Consider the following 18,273-nt stretch of genomic DNA (forward strand, 5'->3'; position numbering starts at 1 on the left):
GGCTTACACCAAGGGTTAGATGTAAAGATCTACAAGATGAGTCCTGGCGTGAGATGGTGGTGGCACCCAGGCTGAAAGGATTGTAGGCTTGCACCAAGGGTTAGACGTAATGGTCGCCAAGATGAGTCCTGGTGTGAGATGATGGTGACACCGATGCCGAAAGGATTGTAGGCTTGCACCAAGGGTTAGAAGTAAAGATCTACAAGACGAGTCCTGGCATAAGAGGGTGGTGGCACCGAGGTTGAAAGGATTGTAGGCTTGCACCAAGGGTTAGATGTAAAGATCTACAAGATGAGTCCTGGCGTGAGATGGTGGTGGCACGCGGGCTGAAAGGATTGTAGGCTTGCACCATTGGTTAGACGTAAAGATCTACAAGATGAGTCCTGGCGTGAGATGGTAATGGCACCGATGCCGAAAGGATTGTAGGCTTGCACCATTGGTTAGACGTAAAGATCTTCAAGATGAGTCCTGGCGTGAGATAGTGGTGGCATATGGACTGAAAGGATTGTAGGCTTGCACCAAGGGTTAGACGCAAAGATCTACAAGATGAGTCCTGGCGTGAGATGGTGGCGGCACCGATGCCGAAAGGATTGTAGGCTTGCACCAAGGGTTAGACGTAAAGATCTACAAGATGAGTCCTGGCGTGAGGTGGTGGTGGCACCGATGCTGAAAGGATTGTCGGCTTGCACCATTGGTTAGACATAAAGATCTACAAGATGAGTCCTGGTGTGAGATGGTGGTGGCACGTGGGCTGAAAGGATTGTAGGCTTGTACCAAGGGTTAGACACAAAGATCTACAAGAAGAGTCCTGGCGTGAGATGGTGGTGGCACAGATGCTGAGAGGATTGTAGGCTTGCACCAAGGGTTAGATGAAAAGATCTACAAGATGAGTCCTGGCGTGAGATGGTGGTGACACGCAGGCTGAAAGGCACCACAGCCGCTTGGGCAGCCATAGGTAACATCAAAACTGTGGGGGTGAAGTCCAGGACGGTCCTTACCACTATTAGTCAGGAGGCATTGGGGTGTCACTTTAAGCAGTCTGTGGATCCTCAAATGAAATTCTAGTGGATGAGGTAGAGGTGGGTTTCCATTTCTCAGTGGAATTTTCTGTAGAAGAAGTAAGTGAGGCAGTCATTAGAAGTCAGTGTAAGAAGACACCTGGCCCGGATGGGGTACCTATGGACTTACATTAATCTGCCCGAGGCCTCTGGGCCCCTCTACTGTGCAATTGCTTCAATGCTCTCTATAAGACGCCCTACCGTATGTGTCCCAGTATTTAGAAAGGGCAACCCCCAATCCCCAGAATGCTATCATCCAATATCATTGCTGGATTCTGCTGTTAAGCTGGTCGAGAGAGTGGTCTTGACACGCCTGTTGGACTGAGTGGGCAAGGCTGGCATCCTGTCGGGTGTAGTATGGTTCCATGAGGGGTGGGGCACAATGGAGCAGTGTTTAAACTTACACCTGCAGGTGAGTAAATACACCATTGTCAAGCAGGGCTGCATCTGCCCGGACGTCATGGACCTGTCATACGCCTTTGACAGCGTGGTGAGGTTTAAACTCTGGGAAACACTGACTGACGTGTGGGTGGAGGGTGGCCTGGTTCAGTTTCTGAGAGCCCTTCACTACGACCACTCTGCCTCTTTCAGGGTTGAACCCTCTGGAGAGAGGACAGACAGGTATGATATGGGGCCAGGGGTATGTCAGGGGGCATGTTTTAGTCCCCCCCCTGTTTCTGATGTATATAAATAGTCTAGGTACAGCTCTGTTCGCTCAAATCTCAGAGGCCCCCTCCGTAGGCAGCAGAAAGGTCCCCGTCCTTTTATACGCGGACAGTGTCGTCCTGCTGCCTAGGATCCCAAATGGTTTGCACTGCTTGTTCCAAGAATTTGTCATTTTAATGGGCTCCCAAGGACTGGTTACTAATCGCTTTAAAACCTTTATAATGACAAATTAAAACAGACCAAGCAGTAGGGTATGACATTACAAGGTCTCCCCGTGGCTCTCACCCAGGAGGTTTCTTACCTGGGTATTTTTAATGCTAATTGTAATTGGGGTCCATCTGTGGCTAAAGTCCGAAAGAAAAACTTAGGTTCTCTTAATCCCTTTGCCGGGGGGGGTAATTCCCAAGCGGTGCGTGTGGGCGGGGGGCGCGCGCGTCAGCGTGGTGCTCATGACGAGATCGGCTCGTCATGCAGCACGGTGGCGCTCTGCTCATGACGAGCTGAGCTCGTCATGACCACGTCCGTTTTCGTAGAACGCTCAGCACAGCAGGAGAATTATCCCTGCGTGGGAGCGCAGTGGTGGTTATGATGAGCTGAGCTCGTCATGAGCACCGAAGGTGTTAAGTTTGTTTGTTAATTCGGACGGACGTATCAGGAAAAAAACCAGTGGCCCCTTTTCTGGAAATATATAGGAGTGTCACCAGATTTTAACTCACGGATCAGGCATCTGGGGATATATTTACCCCAAAACTTTTCTGGGCATACAAAATGGAGAGTTAAGGAGACTCATGGGCATCCCCCTGACTTGTTCCACTTTCATCTTGCAGCAGGAGCTAGGAACGGATAATGTGGAGTACTCTACTAACCCGGCTCCCCTCCTGCTATGGTGTTCGATCTGGAACAAGCCATGTGCTGCTTTTTTAGCAGGGAAATTGATCAGGATTGCTTATCTTGTGACAGAGGTCTGAATATTCCCTGGATTAGCGACGTTAAATCCGCCTTAACGGATTTGGGTGAGCCGCAGCTTTTTGTAAGCCCAAAACTTTGTCCAAACACAGGGCCTGTGTGAAAACCTTGATCGAAATGAAACAGCGCAATCTCAGAGAGGGGAATGAGTGATCTAAATCTAATGCTAGGGAGTATGTTGCTACTCCTAATACAAAAACAACAATTGATGGACAGAATGCAGAACAATGTCATACATTCACCCCAGTACAGAGATCTTGGCCTAAATCCATCGTTTTTTTACACTCCACACCACCCCAGGTCAGACATGGCCATATGCAAATCAGCCTTGACCCTGTGCCTCATGGGAACAGTCCAGCCCGAACTGCCAAGCCATGTCTTTCCTGGACCGGAATCAAGCATCCAGGAAATACTAATAAAATAAAATACTCCAGGCAGGGCACCCTCTCTGGAGGGGAAAGACTCCTCCTGGGACAGATGCTACTCACGCTCTATCATTTGGGCTTTGTGAGGCGGCATTTGAGTTTTCCTTTGGGACAGTTTGGCCAATCCAAGATCATGATGTGTCCATGGGATGCATCATCTGCCAGAGCCTGCTACGTGTGACTTCTTTTTGTAAATGTTATTATGATTTTAGTAAACAGTACTTACTTCCCATCCTCAGTGGTGCGGTGCTGCCACTTGAATATCTGTGATTGCTGGATTCTCCACCGAGTTGTGTCCATATATGCTCTTTCCTAAAATGTGCTTTTAATATAGCCTTATAGCCCACCGTAGAGGGCTATACTGGCTATTAAAGGCCCTCTCCAGCGTTAAAGGCCCCGAGCCGAAGGCGAGGGCCTTTAACAAGGGAGAGGGACTTTTATAGCCCATCTAAGAAGGGCTATAAGGCTATTAGAACATTCTGTCACTAGAGGACAGAATGTTCTAACAAAAAAAACCAAAGCCTTTTGGGACCATGAGGGGATTGGAATCCCCTCAGGTTCCCTGAAGCCTTTGTTCACAGCCAGAGCTGTGAACAAAGAAACATTGGAATGTTGGTGCTCCAGGCTTATACCAGCCATTATAAGCCCAAAGCACTACATTGTTTTCAATGGAGCTCCCAACATTCCAATGTTCTAATAGGAGAAATGTAATGCTTTTTAATCAGAGGTTGTTTTTCCCTTGGAACAGTAGCAAATGTACAAGATTGTTGTTACCTGGATGATCCTTAGAGTCAGCCTTACATCTGCTCAACTCTAGAGTATCGGACAATTCCCCTTAATATAATTATCAAATTTCTCCGGTCTCCTTAATTTCTGATAAAGATAATCTAATGTAATATATGAACTGTGACAATTTCATGTATATTTTGTGTGACTTTAGTATGTATGGTTTTGTATGATTGAGGTAAGATTGTTGTGCCACTCTGAGAGATGTGCTAAGATTTTTATGCTTTGACAGGAATCATTTTCTCCTTATATGTGTCTGTCTAAGAAATACTAAACAATGAAATATCATTATATAAATAAATAAACTTTGTACTTTTCTAAATCAGTAGTCTATCCATGTGTGTCACCATAGCATCTTCTCTTCAATTATGACCTAAGTAGTTGTTTCTTTTTGTATGAAGTAGCCCTAGCATTCTTTACATTAATGATCCTTAAAGTGTGACATGTGGGGTCTCGAGCGGGCGCGTGCACTTTAGTAGGTCAATGCCGAGGTGGGCCGTAGATTGTTTTAACTAAGGGGGTTGGCGCCACCTTATATGTGATTTGTCGGACCCTATTTGATGCCTTCTGCCCTGAATATTGTAGTTTATTGATGATGTTTTTTGATGTATGGCCAATGGTATTTGATACTTGTTGTTTTTGATAATGTGCTCTATTTATACTTGCTGCACTTTTATGGCTACTTTGGTGGCCGATAAAATATCTTAATAATAATGAAACAAAAGTGGGGGACTGAGTAAGTTATGCAGTATGCAAGTGACATCATGGCACGTGACATCATGATGTTTTACATCGCACGTGGAGGCACCGGAAGTGGCATCACAGCCCCTGGCCTCACAGGAAGTGACATCAGATCTTAAGACCTCACACATGTTAAGCATGTCTATCATAAGTACATATGAGCGCATTACAATATTTAGCAAATACGTTTTTGTGTTAGGGTTGTCTCATAAAAGTGACACAACCTTGACGCAAAATCCGGGCCTCAACTTTTACATACATTTTTTAAAACTCTACCAAAAGAAAACGGCAGCAACGAGAAATATGGCAGTAAATCTATTCTGCTTAATTGGTGGAAAAGTCTGCATTATAAAATGTCTTATAGGGTTAAGATACCTGCTGCAGAGATCTTTGTGTGCCAACTAATTTTCAGGGAATAATATTAATGTAAGATAGCTCTGGAGGTTAACGTACTTGCTGGAGAGATCTGAGTTCAGTCTAGTCTCAGTTTTGAATCAAAGTAGCACAGAGGGCTTATATGTCTCCTGCAAAGCACATTATGTAAAATGCCGATAACAGATTCTTATTTTATGTAACTGGGCGAGTTACTGCGTATAACACAGAGATCGTTTTCTTAACTGCAGTTTATAAATTGTAATTCTCCTAATATTGCACAGTGAGCGGTGAAAGGCGTGATTCCTACACCTTGTAATCCTCACTGTCTTATGTAAGACATACTGTACACTGACTGATACACAATTGGTTTATTGTCAATCAGTAGCAGCTGGTGGAGGGAGTGCTGCGGGGCGGGGGAGGAGCAGGGCGGGGGGTAGTAAACTACGGAATACGGACAAACGGAAGTAAGTAAATAAATAAATAAAACAAATTTCATTGCGCGCGCTGCATTGCCAAATGCGATGCAGCACGCGCAACACAATTAGTTGAAGGTGAAAGCAACACTCAGTCCAAGTAATGGGCACTGGAATGTAGGCACTAAATGTAAGTAACAGGCAGTGAATGGACCGACCAGAGAGGTGTGGGTGTGAGAAATAGGGGACACAAGAGAGGTGCAAGAGATTGGACATGAGAGAGGCGCTAGACAGAAGCCACAGGCACCTCTGAGTGCCCCTTGTCCTCACCTGTAACAGATCCGGGGTCACTCGGACCCCTGAAGTAAATAAGGCACGGTATTATACACTGCGTTTCAGAAAAAGCTATCTGTTGTGAAGGCACGGCTAGAAAGAGTCCAGTTCCACAATGGGTGGCATCAAAGCAAATTATATTACATGGTACCTTGCCCCTAGTGTTTAAATAAAAGCACAACTCAGCCCCTTAATCTGATTTCATCACTGAAATGACAAAACAAGGCCTGTAATTTGCAGCTAGAGTAGGTAATTTTAGTTAGTGGCTCAGAAGTTTGGATACATCGCTCCTCAGCATAAGGACAGTCAATGTATTGATCTGGCCCACTTTACTCATCCATTACTAATAATGCTGAGCTTAGTCTGCATTCTTAATTGATTGATTGATAGCTTTATTCGATATGCATATATCATAAAAGCATTACACAGAAATATATAAAACAACACATCAGAAAATCGTAGACTGTACATGATAACATCAGAATGGTAAAAACAGAATAAATAAGTTATTTATAAAAAGAGCATTAAATCGATAAAGACAGTCTTTTAAGACGTATCAACCAGGCCCATTTTAAAAATTTAGACACAGCACAAACAATAGGGGGGGCAGTATTAGTCAGTAAAATGCGTAGAGCCACAGAATGCTGGCGGATACCCATCTCGTTACAGAGTGGTTTAAGCCAAAAAGATCTTGGGCGCGCGTAGTCTGGACAGTCAAGGAGAAAATGCGCCACTGTTTCGCAACAGTCAGAACAAAGGGCACAGAAGCGTGATACCTGCTTATTCGAGTTCCATCTGGAAAGGAGGTCGGCTAGGGGTAAAGTTCCTAATCTGAACTTGATGTACAGGGCCCGGTCCATTGGAATGGTGATAATATCCAGAAAGGGTTCAAGGGCAGTAACATCTTTAATCCTCAAATATGCTGCGGTGGAATTGCAGTGATGTTGATTGCTCATAAGTTTTGAGGACACCCAACCCCAGTATATTTTTTTCAGGGCCTCCTTTGGGGGAGCTGAATGAGCAAGCCAGCAGAAACCCAAACCCAGACCTAGTTCCCCGAGCAGGTGTTTGATGTCCCTGAGCCACTTAATTTTTTGCCAGCCGACCGAATGCATTACCTCTGCCAGCCCGTCTGCATAGGATTTTAGTTCCGGGACCCTCCACAGTCGGGCCCACAATAGGAGAGGCCGGAGGCGGGCCATTCTTGTTAATCAATGTCTTGATTAATCTAATTTCTGATGACATTTAGAATCACTCAGTTCATGATAACACCAAGTCGATAAATTATTAATAGCGCCTAGAACCACTGTGCTCTTCATAGCCCCTGCACTCGCTCCCCAATAGGTAGCACCTAGACCCGCTGCTCTAGATGGCATCTACACCTGCTCTGTTCAGGGTCCTACCTTATTGTGCCCTTAACATTGCTATATCCGCTCTGCTATAGATAGTGCCTAGACCCACTGTGCTGTGCATAGCGCCTACACTTGCTGTGCTGTAGATCAGCGCCTAGACCCATTCCTGAATAGCATCTACACCTGCTCTGGGTCCTACCCTATTTTACCTTTAATATTCCTGTTCTCTCTCTGCTATAGCTAGCGCCTAGATCCTCTTTGGTCTGCATAGGACCCTTGCCCACTCTGCATGGGGTCGTAACTTGCTGTGCTCTGTCCCTGAGTATTAACATGCTGTGCTCTGGTTAGTCATGTTGTTGCTCTGTGAGAGATAGTGTCCAGACCCACGATTATTGCAATCGCACGTACACCTGCCCTGCTCGGGGTATATGTGGTGTCGCTCCGCTCTGCGTAGTGTCTAGACCCACTGTGTTCTTTGTAGGCCCTGCACTGGTTCTGCTATAGGTAGCGCGTAGACCTGCTTCTCTAGAGCACATCTACATGTGTTCATGTTCAGGGTTATACCATACTGTGCCTTTAATATTCCTATTTCTGCTCTACCATACATAGAGCTTAGACCCGCTGTGCATAGCGCATACAATTACTGTGGATTAGCGCCAAGACCCACTGTGAATACAGCCCAGATTCATAAACTGTGCAAACACCGACCGCGGTCAAGGGTCAATCGAGATGTGTGACTTCAGAAAGATTGTAAAACTGCCACAGTAATAATAGGGTCACATGTGCTCTGCACCATGTACTCGTTAAGGTAGTAGCTCTTATTTTAAAACTATTATGACAGTTTGAATAACATTTTAGGTCATCCTGAGCACACTTCTAATAAAAATCTAAAGCCAAATTTAAATAAACAAAACAAACAAATGCAACCCTTCTTCCCCTGAGGTTTGGGGGTGATTCTGCTGAAAGACACAGGCATACTTGACTAGGACTCCTCAGCCCCACTATTAACTACAGGATAATGTTATTAGATTCTGGGACACCCTACATTTCCCTAATGAAGATGCACTCCTGAGAGAGAGTTGTGGTTTCTTGCCATGGTTTTGGGTAGTCAGGTCTTTATTGCTTTTCTGAATTCTAGATCAGTATTGCTGGTCCATATTCTCTTTGGAAGTTTGCTCCACGGGTTGTTTGTCTGTACGGAGAAAGACCTTCCAACAATTCAAAGTTTGTACCATGAGTTGAGCCATTCTTGAAATGAGGGTTCTCCTCTGAGTGCACAGTTTGAGTTTAGATTGTGATGGTTGGTCCATCCCACCAAAGGCTCAGTTTGAAATGAGGGTTCTCCTCTGAGTGCACAGGTTGAGTTTAGATTGTGATGGTTGGTCGATCCCACCCAAGGCTCAGTTTGAAATGAGGGGTCTCCTCTGAGTGCACAGGTTGAGTTTGGATTGTGATGGTTGGTCCATCCCACCGAAGGCTCAGTTTGAAATGAGGGGTCTCCTCTGAGTGCACAGGTTGAGTTTAGATTGTGATGGTTGGTCCATCCCACCGAAGGCTCAGTTTGAAATGAGGGTTCTCCTCTGAGTGCACAGGTTGAGTTTAGATTGTGATGGTTGGTCCATCTCACGAAGGCTCAGTTTGAAATGAGGGTTCTCCTCTGAGTGCACAGGTTGAGTTTAGATAGTGATGGTTGGTCCATCCCATGGAAGGCTCAGTTTGAAATGAGGGGTCTCCTCTGAGTGCACAGGTTGAGTTTAGATTGTGATGGTTGGTCCATCCCACCGAAGGCTCAGGTTGAAATGAGGGGTCTCCTCTGAGTGCACAGGTTGAGTTTAGATTGTGATGGTTGGTCCATCCCACCGAAGGCTCAGTTTGAAATATGAGGTCTCCTCTGAGTGCACAGGTTGAGTTTAGATAGTGATGGTTGGTCCATCCCATGAAAGGCTCAGTTTGAAATGAGGGGTCTCCTCTGAGTGCACAGGTTGAGTTTAGATAGTGATGGTCGGTCCATCCCACCGAAGGCTCAGTTTGAAATGAGGGTTCTCCTCTGAGTGCACAGGTTGAGTTTAGATTGTGAAGGTTGGTCCATCCCACCGAAGGCTCAGTTTGAAATGAGGGTTCTCCTCTGAATGCACAGGTTGAGTTTAGATTGTGAAAGTTGGTCCATCCCACCGAAGGCTCAGTTTGAAATGAGGGTCCTCCTTTGAGTACACAGGTTGAGTTTAGATTGTGATGGTTGGTCCATCCCACCGAAGGCTCAGATTGAAATGAGGGGTCTCCTCTGAGTGCACAGGTTGAGTTTAGATTGTGATGGTTGGTCCATCCCATGGAAGGCTCAGTTTGAAACGAGGGGTCTCCTCTGAGTGCACAGGTTGAGTTTAGATTGTGAAGGTTGGTCCATCCCATGGAAGGCTCAGTTTGAAATGAGGGGTCTCCTCTTAGTGCACAGGTTGAGTTTAGATCCTGAAGGTTGGTCCATCCCATGGAAGGCTCAGTTTGAAATGAGGGGTCTCCTCTGAGTGCACAGGTTGAGTTTAGATTGTGATGGTTGGTCCATCCCACCGAAGGCTCAGTTTGAAATGCTCCGAATCACATACTCATCCTACTGGATGCCAGTGTAGAGCCCCAGTTGCAGGTGAAATTCATTCAAGGAATCTACTCAAAACTTTCCTATAAAAGTTCATCCATGTTGCGTTCTGCAATGCAGGTTTTGTGCAGACCCTCCAACTGGGGGACAAACGTGGGCTTTCCTATTTCAATTCCCGCAGGAACCTTTTCTATCCAATACAGAAACAAAACTCTGAAGGATTTAACCCAACACGCGGCATCAATGTAGAACTTTACTCAAGGAACTGTCTTTCTTGGATTGGTTTAAATTGATTGAGTAGCATCCAAGAAATTAGTGTTTAAAAACATTTTTGTTGGGTTTGAAATTGATCACACGCACTCTGTATTAGCCGATTTCTGTGGCCCCCCCATTAAAAGAATAACTTAATCCTAATGGTTGAGGAAGCTATTTTTTTGTGTCGTACATATCTGGTTCCTGAAATTGTCTGTGAATCTGATTGACTGGCTGCAACATCAACCAATCAGCATTTGTACAGCCCAGCACTGTCACCCCCAGGAGTATCAGGGCGCTGTCGGTGGGAAGTCCCCATACAAAAGGCAGACAAATAAGCAGAAAAGGGAAAAATAGAGTACAGAAAATGAACAGATGCAACACAAACAGAAGGAAGCAGAGGGTCGGGGACGGTGGGCAAGCTGGACCAGAGAATTGTTGCAGGGGGAGCTGGCACGGAGACCTGCTCCATGGGGTCGCACTGCAGCCCCTATTAAGGGATTCTGTAGGGAAGGCGGGGTCCTGGATGGCAGGAGGAGGGAGGCAGGAAGAGGAGGGAGATAGTGGCATGAGCAGAAAAGGCAAAACGGAGTGCTGAAAAGGAGCAGGCGACGCAGAAAAATAGGCAGAAAATACACCAATTTTTGTAGGATTCACTCACAGCCAAAACAACACTACAGGGCAAAATGAAAAATGTATCTCAGAGATGCTCTCCCTTGGTTCTAACCTTAAAGAACCACTAAATTGACACAGCCGATTAAATACCAATTTTCATTTCATCTAAATTCTGTATAATTCATTTTAATTACACGTGTTATGTAAATGCAACGGTTTTAATGAATCATACATAAAAAATTACCTTACCAATGGGGCCACGCTGCAGCCTCCATTTAGTAAGTTCTGGTGGGAGGAGTGAAACAGCGGGAAGAGGGAAGAAAAGAGCAGAAAAAGGCAAAATAAAGTGTAGGAAAGCAGCAGCAGAACCAGAAAAATAAGCATACTAGGTGGAAAAACTTGGAGAAAACGGAAAGAAAAAGGCAAATAGAGTGCAGAAAAACAAGCAGAGGAGGCCCAAACAGAACGCAGCAGAGAGTAGCGGACTGCAGGCAAGCTGGACAAGAGACAATTTGTAGGGGGATATAGCACAAGGACCTACTCCAATATAAGACACTTTTTCCAGCTGCCATTATAGAAATCAGCCACTCGCTCCCCACATCCTAAAAATGAAAGGGACACTTACCCAGACGGCCATGTTGAGTGATCCGAATCCTTCCCCATCAAAGAGCAACATTTTTAAAAGGTATATTTTGTTATGGAACACTTCACCACGACTCCCGAGATATGCAAACGTGCAGCAAGAGATAATGGTAAATTGTGGACCTTCTGCTGTTTTGTGAACCCCATGGGAGGTTGGACAAGGGACCAAGACCCTACAAGAGTTCCCAAATGGTTGACTACAGTCCACAAACCTCAGCAACATTTTTAAAGAACTCCAGACATTCACTGAAAAAGAAAGTTTAAAGTGAAGTTATAATTTGCGTTTGGTTATAAGATCTTACTGTATGTTAAAACAAATTTAGAGGTTTAAGGCTACCTTCTCCCATGGTGGTGGAGGACTTATTGCCTGAAACCCTGACAGACAGTAGTTCATACTATAAAGAGATGACAGCTGACAAGCGGGAAGCTCTTTATGTTGAAAGGAACCACATCAAAGCGGTTTCTTTCCCTATGCAAAAAGTTTCATAGTTTGCTGTTGTTTTCTTTTTTCACGGCTATCTACCAAACATATAATAATGTTTGTTTTTCAAAAACCAACTCCAGATGTAGTTATTGACTGTCTGTCTGTCCTTTTTCATTTCCATTGTCCCTCCCAACCAGGCAAGCCTGAAGCCATGTTTCATTCTCACTGTAGTGGATGGCGCTATAAATGCTGCAGTCCAGTCCTGAAGCGACTTTTCGTTGCCACTTTAGTGGATGACACTATAAATGCTGCAGTCCAGGCCTGAAGCCACGTTTCGTTGCCACTCTAGTGGATGACACGATAAATGCTGCTGTCCAAGGCAACAGTTTTGCGTTTGGCCTCCAGCCTTTTGACTTTGGAAATTCTTGATTTGTTCTGTCATGGTTTTTGCAAACCGTTATTGGTGAGGAAGCTGCCAGGCCCTCACCAAACTAAAAACATTGAGTAAAGGAATAAATACTAAGAAGTGAATGACACTGCAGATGCAGTCTGACTGAAAGAGACCATATGTAGCTATGTATTACACATACATTTTGTTAAAAAAAAAACTAACACCTTACCTAAAAAAGCCAATTGATCTGGTGTTGGCTGCCAGCCTCTTCCTTTTCTAATGCTTTCTATTTTTTGTAAACCTTTATTACAAATAGATATGGTTGAAAAGATAGCTAAATGGAGGCTTGCAAAATAGATAGAGCGGCTCACAAAGACAGATGGACACGGTACGATAGATAGATTAATAGAGATAACCTTGCAGATAGAGATAGATAAATACACTTCAAAATATAGGTACATTGATAGATTTGCAGAGATAGGATTTGCATAGATAGAGGAACAAACAGGTAAATAGAGGTAGAGTAGATAGGTTGATAGACAGGTAGATACATAGACGAGCAGGTAGAAAGACGGGTAGATTAACACACACAGAGCTAGACAGATCGGATTGCAAAGCTAGACTGCACAGCGACGGTTCAATTAGTAATATAATAATTAAATATATAGGCACGGCAAACAAGAGCACCGAAAGCAAAATAGCAAGACAGACAAACAGAACATACATACGAAGTTGGTTTAAAGAATAGATGTATTACTCAATTAAAATACATGCAGGAGTGCAGTTATAAATGCATTTCTTTGCATACATTCTAAAAAGTAAATTACTTTATATATAATAGATTCAAATGGACCACTCCTGGTATACTGTAAGGTAGCATCAACCAAATAAACACAGACCGCTACAAAAGAAATTTCAACACTATTAGCAGGAACTAAAATGCTGGAATGTGTCCTGTGCTGTGAAGAGTTGGTAGAAAGTGTTCTGCTATAACCTGAGGCTTTAAGCGCACAGGCAACACTAACGTAATTAAGTACAAACGAAAACACTGGCACTGAAGGAAGCTACCTTCTTGTGAAAGAGTAAAATGCAGTCACTCAAAGTGAAGTTAGCCAGTAGCTGGAGTAGGCAGACCCACTGCCTGATGCTGCATTCTCTAGTGGGCAGAAGTAAAATGTGAGTGGCACAACAGCGGACCTATGGATGCTGAGCTGAAAGCCCCTTTAAGTAAGGATGTAATGCTTGTAATTTCTGTAAAATAAATGATTTTGGTTAACACCAGACCAAAAATGGGAAATGATGCATGTGTCATTCTGTAGGTGTACACATTTGTAGAGAAACATCTGCATGCATACAGAATGATGCAACAGTAGCCACATCATTGCACCTTTTGTTTTTCTTTCTTGATGTTTTGCAGCATTGGGAAAGCCTATACATCGAAAAGGTGAGACTTATTGCCTTTGCCAATGTGAGTTTAAAATGGTTGTAAACCTCCTGTTTCTTGTGTAGCTCTGGTCAGAGCCTCAGATTTCTGGAGTTACACGGTGTAGAAGATGCTCAGATTACCTGTCCGGGTCCTATCCCAGGCTCTCTGACAGTATAATGGACTTGCTTGCAGCAGTTGCTTATGTTTCTTGCCATTATTGTAATGCTCAGTCTTGCATGGTCCATTCACTGGAAAAGGCTCCATCTTGTATTATTTGTTAGGCTGTGTGATAAAAGAAAGCATTCGCTGGATAAGAATGGAGGAATCTTGTCGCTATGGATTTAACATTGTAGTGTGTTGTGGGGAGAGGGTCTCACTCATTGAACAAGGAACCTCCTCTGGTGTCTTTGTTACCCCTTGAGTCCAAACTCTTCTATAATGGGATCACTGAACGATCGTGTGCCCTTACTCTGCCTACTGCATCTTTACCTTGAATGTATAATCTAGAATTTCTTTAGCACACTTGTCTATATGAACAATTAAATAGCTCAATGAGTTCCAATAGATGTTTGTGAGTGACTCTGCATATCAGCTTATTCATGACATTTTTCTTAATCTAACAGGTGAAATAAATGCAGTATTAAATGAAAAAGTTCAAGGCTTTAAACATCACTTGTGTAGGCAGCAATCTAAAAACAGTCTGTCTCGAAATATCTTCCCTTGAAGGCTTAAGCCTCACCAATTTCTTTCTACAGCAGAAAAAACAAACTGCCCAATGAGGTCTGTACTTTGCTTTTGAGAATCAGATAATATACCAAGAAGACATAACACACTGACCTACTAAAGCATGTCTGGTGAGGTGCTCATTACGAAGAAGAGCTAACCTGGTATCAGAAAGAAGACACAAGTGAGAAACTGTATGAATATCTAAAATGTGACAACACATATATTAGACAGAGAAAGAGCAAGTGTGATATCAGCAGTGTCATATTGGAAAAAAAAACATATTGATGGATTGACTGTGGAAAAGTGTTCTTTGCAAAGAAAGACGTAATGTAGCATCGGAGTGTTCACGTAGAGGAGAAACCATATCAATGTATGGACTGTAATAAAATGTTCAGAACAAAGGGAAACCTAAAACAGCATCAAAAAATCCACAAGGGTGAGAAACCCTATAAATGTACTGAATGTGACAAAGCATTTATTAACAATGGACACCTAACTCAGCATCTGAAAGTCCACACCGGGGAGAAACACTATAAATGCAATAAATGTGACAAAGTATTTAAAACAAATAGACAGCTAAAACGACATCAGAAAGTCCACACTGGGGAGAAACCATATCAATGTACAGTGTGTGACAAAGCATTTATAACAAATGGAGAGCTGAAGCAACATCAAAAAATTCACACCGAGGAGAAACAATATAAATGTACTGAATGTAATAAAGTGTTCAGGTGGAAGAGTAATCTAAAGCTCCATAAGCAAACCCACACTGGGGAGAACCTACATGAACGCACAGAATGTAATAAAGTTTTACAAAGCAAAACAAACCTAAAGCAGCATCAACAAATTTACACTGGGGAGAAACTGTACAAATGCACAGAATGTGAAAAAGCATTTATGACAAATGGAGTGTTAAAGCAACATCAAAAAGTCCACACAGGGGAGAAACCATATCATTGTGCTGAATGTGACAAGGCATTTATTAGAAAGTCATATCTAATTCAACATCAAAAAGTTCACACTGGGAAGAAACCCTATGAATGTACAGTATGTGACAAAGCATTTATAACAAATGGTGAGGTAAAACGACATCAGAAAATCCACACTGGAGAGAGACCATATCAATGTACAGAATGTGACAAAGCATTTATAACAAATGGAGAGCTGAAGCAACATCAGAAAATCCACACTGGGAAGAAACCATATCAATGTACAGAATGTGACAAAGCATTTATAACAAATGGAGAGCTAAAACAACATCTGAAAGTCCACACTGGAGAGAAACCGTATCAATGCACAGAATGTAAAAAAGTGTTCCGAAGGAAGAAGAATCTAAAACAGCATCAAAAATTCCACACTGGTGAGAAACCCTATAAATGTACTGAATGCAACAAGGCATATATTACCAACGCACACCTAGCGCAACATCAGAAAGTCCACGCAGGAGAGAAACCATATCAATGTGCTGAATGTGACATGGCTTTTATTACAAATGGTGGGCTGAAACGACATGAAAAAGTCCACACTGGAGAGAGACTATTCAACTGCACCGATTGTGAGAAGGCATTTATTAGAAAGTCACATCTAGCAGAACATCAAAAAGTCCACACAGGAGAGAAACCCTATGAATGTACAGAATGTGAGAAGGCATTTACTAGAAAGTTCCATCTAATGCGACATCAGAAAGTCCACACCAGGGAGCCACCGTATAAATGTACTGAAAGTGACAAGGCACTTAATACTCATGGAAAGCTAATGGACCACCAGAAAATCCGTACTGGGGAGAAACCGTATAAATGCACTGAATGTGACAAAGGATTTATTGCAAAGCTAAGTTTAATACACCATCTGAAAATTCACACAGGAGAGAAACCATATAAGTGTACTGAATGTGACAAGGGATTTATTACAAAGCAAAGGTTACTAGTGCATCAGAGAGTCCATACAAGGGAGGAACTGTATGAATGTACAGAATGCAACATGTCATTTATTACAAGGAAGAGGTTAATATTACATCAGAAAGTTCATACCGAGGAGAAACCCTATGAATGTACAGAATGTAATAAAGTGTTCCAAAGGAAGAAGTATCTAAAACAGCATAAAAAAATCCACGCTGGTGAGAAACCGTATAAATGTACTGAATGCGACAATGCATATTTCACCAATGGACAGCTAATGCTACACCAGAAAGTCCACACAGGAGAGAAACCATATCAATGTCCTGAATGTGACCAGGCATTCATAACAAATGGAATGCTGAGGCGACATCAAAATGTTCACACTGGAGAGAGACCGTTCAACTGCACTGATTGCGAGAAGGCATTTATTATAAAGTCACAGCTAACACAACATCAGAAAATCCACACTGGAGAGAAACCCTATGAATGTACAGAATGTGAGAAGGCATTTATTAGAAGGTCACATTTAATGCAACATCAGAAAGTCCACACCGGGGAGAAGCCATATGAATGCACTGAATGTGACAAGGCATTTATTACTCATGGAAACCTAATGCAACATCAGAAAGTCCACACTGGGGAGAAACCGTATAAATGTACTGAATGTGACAAGGGATTTATTGAAAAACAAAAATTAATACACCACCTGAAAATTCACACTGGAGAAAAACCATATGAATGTTCGGAATGTGACAAGGCATTTATTACAAGGCAAAGGTTACTAGTACATCAGAGAGTCCACACAGGGGAGAAACCATATGAATGTAGTGAATGCAACAAGGCATTCATTACAAGACAAAGGTTAATAGTACATCAGATAGTCCACACTGGGGAAAAACCATATGAATGTACAGAATGTGACAAAACATTTATTGCAAAGCAAAATTTAACAAGGCATCTGAAAGTTCACACTGGGGAGAAACAATTCAACTGCACAGAATGTGAGAAGACATTTATCAGAAAGTCAGTATTAATGCAACATCAAAGTGTCCACAAAGGGACAGAAACGTTATGAATGTACAGAATGTGACAAGGGAACTATTAATAGGCGATAGTTAATACTACATCAGAAAGTCCGTACTGGAGAGAAACCCTATGAACGTCCTGAATGGAACTAAGCATGTATTGCAAAGCACAGTTTAAAGCAACATCATTAAGTTCATAAAGGAGAGAGACCATATTTATATCAGAATGTAATAAAGTGTTCAGAAGGAAGACTAGCCTAAAACAGCTTCAACACATCCTCCCTGGGGGGTAGCTGAATAAAAGTACTTAATGTGACAATTCTTTTTCTTGCAGGGTCCAGCTGACACAGTAACAATACATTAACACAGAGGAGAAAGTCATGACTGTGGAGAATGCATATCACTACACTCAATGTGGCACGGCATCCTTTACAAAGACAAGGCTAATGCAACATCAGAGAGTCATTACGAGTGGGACACCTGTCCTCCACACAGGAGCGACACCATAGCAGGTCTCAAAATCCACTCACCCACTTGCTACTGCGAGTCATATTTGATTAGGGCAGGCTATTTTTAGGATCTAATGGTCCATTCTGGTGAGTGAACTCAAGCTGAAAGGAACAGGTGTTGAAATGAATGAGCAATAAATATGTCTTTAAATCTTGTTTTTATCTTGAAATATTTGCTGTCTGTTTAAAATTCAAATTGAAGGAGAGAGGTCAAATATTAGTTTGTCTTTCTACTAATTGCTGCTTATCTTGGAAAATGGTGTTTGCTTTTCTTTCTCTTACTACAGTTGGAGTTTTTTGTCAACGGTGCTGTTGAATAACCATTGGGAAACAAAAAGGCTGTAGTATGTCAGATTTCTTTCTAACAAAATTTTAAAAGCTTGCAAATTTATAGTAAAAAAATCAAAAATATGTCAGGAATTATGAAAGAACATATTATTAACATTTAGAAGTGTGATGCAAACAAACATTTAACAGCAAAATAAATCAGAACACTTTACTTGGTGATGTGCAAGTGACAAATATTTGCAGAAACTCAATTTACAAACATTGTTTGTACACTATATAATGTATCAGTAAAACCACATATCAGTGGGAAATTTTGTGGCCATTTCAATATAAAATCGGCTTACTGCAAATGACTGTGTGCTACCACTTCATGCT

At 42.6% G+C, this 18,273-nt stretch overlaps 2 protein-coding genes across 2 annotated transcripts in view; one reads left to right on the forward strand and one right to left on the reverse strand.

Moving 5' to 3' along the window:
• The window catches only part of LOC144763057 (uncharacterized), a 53,779-nt gene extending 40,063 nt beyond the window's left edge, over positions 1-13,716 (reverse strand). Inside the window, 1 exon segment of the mRNA XM_078648362.1 lies at positions 13,593-13,716. Coding sequence (XP_078504488.1) covers positions 13,593-13,716 — 124 coding nt within the window.
• A 365-nt stretch (positions 13,717-14,081) lies between these two features.
• Positions 14,082-17,369, forward strand: LOC144762069 (uncharacterized). The gene has a single exon (XM_078647205.1). It carries the CDS (start codon positions 14,551-14,553, stop codon positions 17,149-17,151), a length of 2,601 nt encoding a protein of 866 aa, XP_078503331.1. The 5' UTR covers positions 14,082-14,550; the 3' UTR covers positions 17,152-17,369.
• The last annotated feature ends 904 nt before the right edge of the window (positions 17,370-18,273 follow it).

This window comes from Lissotriton helveticus, chromosome 6, assembly GCF_964261635.1.
Source record: "Lissotriton helveticus chromosome 6, aLisHel1.1, whole genome shotgun sequence".
Classification (NCBI taxonomy): Eukaryota; Metazoa; Chordata; class Amphibia; order Caudata; family Salamandridae; genus Lissotriton; species Lissotriton helveticus.

Coding starts and splice junctions, on each gene's coding strand:
- LOC144762069 (XM_078647205.1), top strand. CDS start 14,551: ATGGACTGTAATAAAATGTTCAGAACAAAGGGAAACCTAAAACAGCAT.